This window comes from Gavialis gangeticus, unplaced genomic scaffold (assembly GCF_001723915.1).
Source record: "Gavialis gangeticus isolate Ggan-Ray unplaced genomic scaffold, GavGan_comp1, whole genome shotgun sequence".
NCBI lineage: Eukaryota > Metazoa > Chordata > Crocodylia > Gavialidae > Gavialis > Gavialis gangeticus.
Genome location: NW_017729025.1, coordinates 77,534,203 through 77,538,574, shown reverse-complemented (window position 1 = coordinate 77,538,574; position 4,372 = coordinate 77,534,203). Strand labels below are relative to the sequence as shown.

At 37.8% G+C, this 4,372-nt stretch overlaps 1 protein-coding gene across 1 annotated transcript in view; it reads right to left on the bottom strand.

Moving 5' to 3' along the window:
* The window catches only part of RYR3 (ryanodine receptor 3), a 666,405-nt gene that overhangs the window by 259,089 nt on the left and 402,944 nt on the right, over positions 1-4,372 (bottom strand). The window contains exon 39 of the mRNA XM_019518966.1: positions 1,096-1,369. Within this exon, the coding sequence (XP_019374511.1) occupies positions 1,096-1,369 (274 nt within the window). The remainder of the gene's footprint in view (positions 1-1,095; positions 1,370-4,372) is intronic.

The following is a 4,372-nucleotide window of genomic DNA, read 5'->3' as shown; positions in this document are numbered from 1 at the left end:
TAAGCATACAATAACTGGGGGGGTGGGCACCAGACCTTCTCACCCATGCTCTCTCATACTCAGCACCTCCTCCAGTTCTCCAGAGCTCAAGGACATCTCTGCCCAGGACACTGACACTGTTAGTTATGCTTGTTTAGAAGATACAATTTACATGTACAATAGCATACGTAGTGACATATCATATATTTCTGGAATTTCAAGATGAAAAGTAAAATACGTTCTGCTTCAGAGGAACATAGAAGACTGGGAATAGAGGCCTTTTCTCTCTTTTAAAAAATATTTCCCTTAACTAATTTTTTTAAAAATCTGAAATATTTTAATTTAAATTTCTCTCTTCAAATATGCAACACAATTCTATAACTATGCACACAGGAGTCACACACAGATAGGACTATAGCAGTCAGTTATGTCCTTGTTAAAATCTGCCTAAACCTGTTACTCAGTAGACAACAAGAAGCAACTGTTTACACGGGAGGATATTTCAGGACAGACTCTTAGAACGTTAATCTTACAAAGCTATTTATACTAACTAGCCTTCTGGGTTCTAATATTATAGGTCATTACTGAGATGGTTTTGCTGGTTCCAACCTAATCCCTGCTGGAAATTTGTTATTACAAACATCAGAAGAAAGTCTTTCCTGACCAAAGACTTTTCAATTAAACTAAAGAAAATAAATGAATTTAGACTTCATGAAAGGCACTGCACTGATGCCAAAGGACATTTAAATGATAAAATGTGGGTATGAGTGAAAGTTCCATCGCACCATCTCATGCATACTTTTATTGGAATCATTCATGATCAGAAGGGAATTTTTCTGAGATGAGAAAATAGGCATCTTCATGTCCAGAGAAACTGTGGTCTATGCAGTCAAAGGACCAAGTGGAATCAGCTATATTAGTATCTGTGATATGAACACCTATCTGTGAGGAACTGGAATGAAGTATCAGTTCACTTTTCATAGGCCACTGAGTAACTTCATATCAGCACAATAATGATAGTAAGCCACGAAACAGTGACCTATAATTGAAAGATTTTGTATTCTATTACCAAATGGTTACTCAAAACTTAAAGAGAAAATAATATTAATTTCATACCCTAATCCATTAATCATAAGCAATTCTTCTTCTTTTCCCATCCTGACGCTTAGAAGGGAGCGAATCTGACCTAGTGCTGCTAGTAAGTTGATTGTATCTTGCACAGAAGCAGCACTAATAGTGTAGGCCTTCCTCAGAGCTTGCAGCAGCTCACCAATGCTGTCATACTGCCTACGAAGGAGGGTGTACATAATCCGGACTAATTCTGAGTCTTGCATCTGGTCTTCTTGAGCCCAACGCACCATAGTTTGGGATATGAGCTGCTTCAAGGTAGCTGAAATATTAAACAAAATATGAAAAACATGAATAACTACTGTAGTCAAAGAAGCATACAAGAGCATTTATTAGTCTGTAACTTCAGATGACAATCACTAGATGAGGAGGTATTTGCAGTATGCAAAGAGAATACAAGCAAAATATACAAGTTTTTTTTAAACATTTTCTGTATTCCAAATTTATGTTTAGTATTTTTAAGAACATTTAACACTCATGTAAGATGGCAAGTTGATGACACTGAAGAGTAAAGCCCGCTACTTTGTTATTGAACAGATACAACATATGCAGCAATGCAAATTTCCTCACACAGTGATATCAGTCTGACCTAGAAGAATTACCCTTACCAGTGACACAGTAAATTTAAACTCCAAGCCAATTTATTCTGTGTTTCCCTGCTGATATTAACAACCTAGTGTTAATTGCAATGGATATCATTCTAATACAAACACCTGTTCATGATGAACTAGATTAAAATTGTCATCAAATTTTTGCATATGACACTGCAAAATCATCAGCTGGCAGTGACAGGAGGGACAGAGAGACCTCTGGCTCAAAATACCATACCTAGTAACTTGGTGGTAAAAGTAATCAAGTGAAAGGTGAGAGATGCTAATTCAAATCCACTCACTTCCTGTTTTAGAGCAGGGAATTGAACAAAGGTCTTTCACATGACAGGGCACATTCTTAATCACCAGGTTATGCAGGTATTCAGTGGAAGGGGTTTCTTCAGTCCATCCTGTTGGAGCTGTTTGACTTTGCATACATCACTTATGCATTTATCCCCTAGGCAAGAATGACTCTCTAACCTGATGGTTAGGACAGTCAACCTCATAGTATAGCATGGCACAGAACAAGAAGAGTATTTAAGTTTACCACCCCCCTCCCCTTCCCCCACAGTCCTCTGCTTCTTACTAGATGATATCTTTTTTTCATAAATGTACACATCAAATTTCATCTTAAAAACAGTTTGGTTTCTTGCCTCCACTACTCACAATGGAAGGCTGTTCCAGGATTTCACTCTTCTGTAGAAACCTTGTAATTTCCACCCTAAATTTGTTTATGGCCAACTTATATCCATTTGATCTTGTGCCTCTTAGCTTAAATAGCTCTTCTCCCACCCTGACATGTACCCACTGATGTATTTCCAGTGATCAGTCACATTCCCTTCTCAGCTTGTGTGTTGCTAGGCTAAACAAGCCAAGAGCTTCTATTGAAGAACACACTCCATTTCATTAACACACTTCTACTTTCTGTGACAGGTCATTAAATAAAATATTAAACAAAATGTGTTTCATGACTCAAAGTTCAGGACTTTGACTAAATAACTTCCTTCCAGTCTATCCTTTCACCATTATCCAAAACTATTCTTTGGGTGTGTCTACACATACTTTTACACATGCCTAAATGTAATGTGCATTTGCCTAATGTGCCTTAAATTGGCATATGTAGATGCTCCCTATTTGTTGTACTTTCTGCTTTAACAGTCTGTCAGTCATAAGTAAAATGTTGTCCTCTTCCTTGCCAAAACACTTCTGGCAGATAGCTTATGAGGTTACTGTAAGCAAGCATCTTAGGTGTATGATTGGATTTTATCTTCATGTCCCAAGAAAGTCTTCATACTGCTTGTTATGACACCTGTCTCTAACGCAAGTATAAATATTAACATTTATGCAGAACTGAAAAGTTCATGAGATATGAGATGGCCAACTCCTGATATATTGGCCATTTTGAAAATTTTTTGTAGTGAGATTTCCAGCCCAACTGACAGAGCAGAGGTCTAGATTTTTCAGCTTTGCTCATCTCTGATGAGCTCCTTTCATTAAGCTATCAATTTCAATGCTGTGTGCTTCATGACTTATGTTTTTGCTGAACTGAGACAAAGTCACATCTAAAAAATACCACTCACAGTAATGCTGCCCCAATAGGAGTAATGCTCAAACCTACATTTTAATGTTCTAACATTATACTTCAAATCCCAGATGCAACAATCAAGCAATAACAAGGTTTCAAAGTGCTTTACTGTATGCTTTTGATTATCCATCCACTGTTTTAGTCATGTGTCCCCAGAGTTATTTAGTGAAATACACAGTGGAAATAGCTGATGTTTTATAAAAAGGACAGGAAAAGAAAAAAAGATTTGACCTTCATTTGCCATTAAAAATATGAAGCTGTCTCTCCCCACATATCCACACATATACTGTGGAAGCTCATTAGGAGGCTTATGTGATTGTAAGAATTATGTTTAAATTTATGTGATTCTAAAATTTTTGTACTGTTATATTTACTCAGTTATCAACATGACATAACACTTAAACAGTAAGTCATCTTGTCATTGAGTAGAGATCAATTTATTTTATTTATTTTTAAACTAGAATCCACAGAAGGTGCAACCTGTGAAAAGTTTTCCTTAATGTAAAAGGTGTAAATTATGTGCAAACCTAATAAAATTTAGAGTTGTATGCTGTATTTGTATACAATGCCCATTTAATACTTTCTTCTGCAAAGAACAAGTTTTTATTATGTTGACACTGTGACATGGTAGGCAATAAAAAGTAGAGAGACCAGGTATGAAGTAAAGCTAGTAAGGTTGCCTCTACAAGTGCAGGTAAAGGTGCAAATTGATCTAATGCATGATCCACACAGTCACACCTCCTGCCATGTCACACATGCATGGCAGGAGATATGATTGTGCATTAGATCCAATCACACCTTATTGCCGGTGTAGGGGTGCCCTATCCTGGACTCCACCTAAGACGGCAAGAAGCAGACACCTACTTCTGGGAGTTCATTTTGCTGAGAGGGCTTCCAGCTGTGGGAGCAATATGCAGCCAGGAAAGAGACACTGCAGCTGATAGGGCTCTGGGTTCTGGCTGTGCATGAGGTGCAGCTGGGACCCAGAGACCCATGTGGGCCCAGGGGTTTCACGCACCCCTGTGCCTTTGGGATAGGATAATCACATGTCCCATTTTAGCTGGGACAGTCCTAGATTTCAGAGACTAGT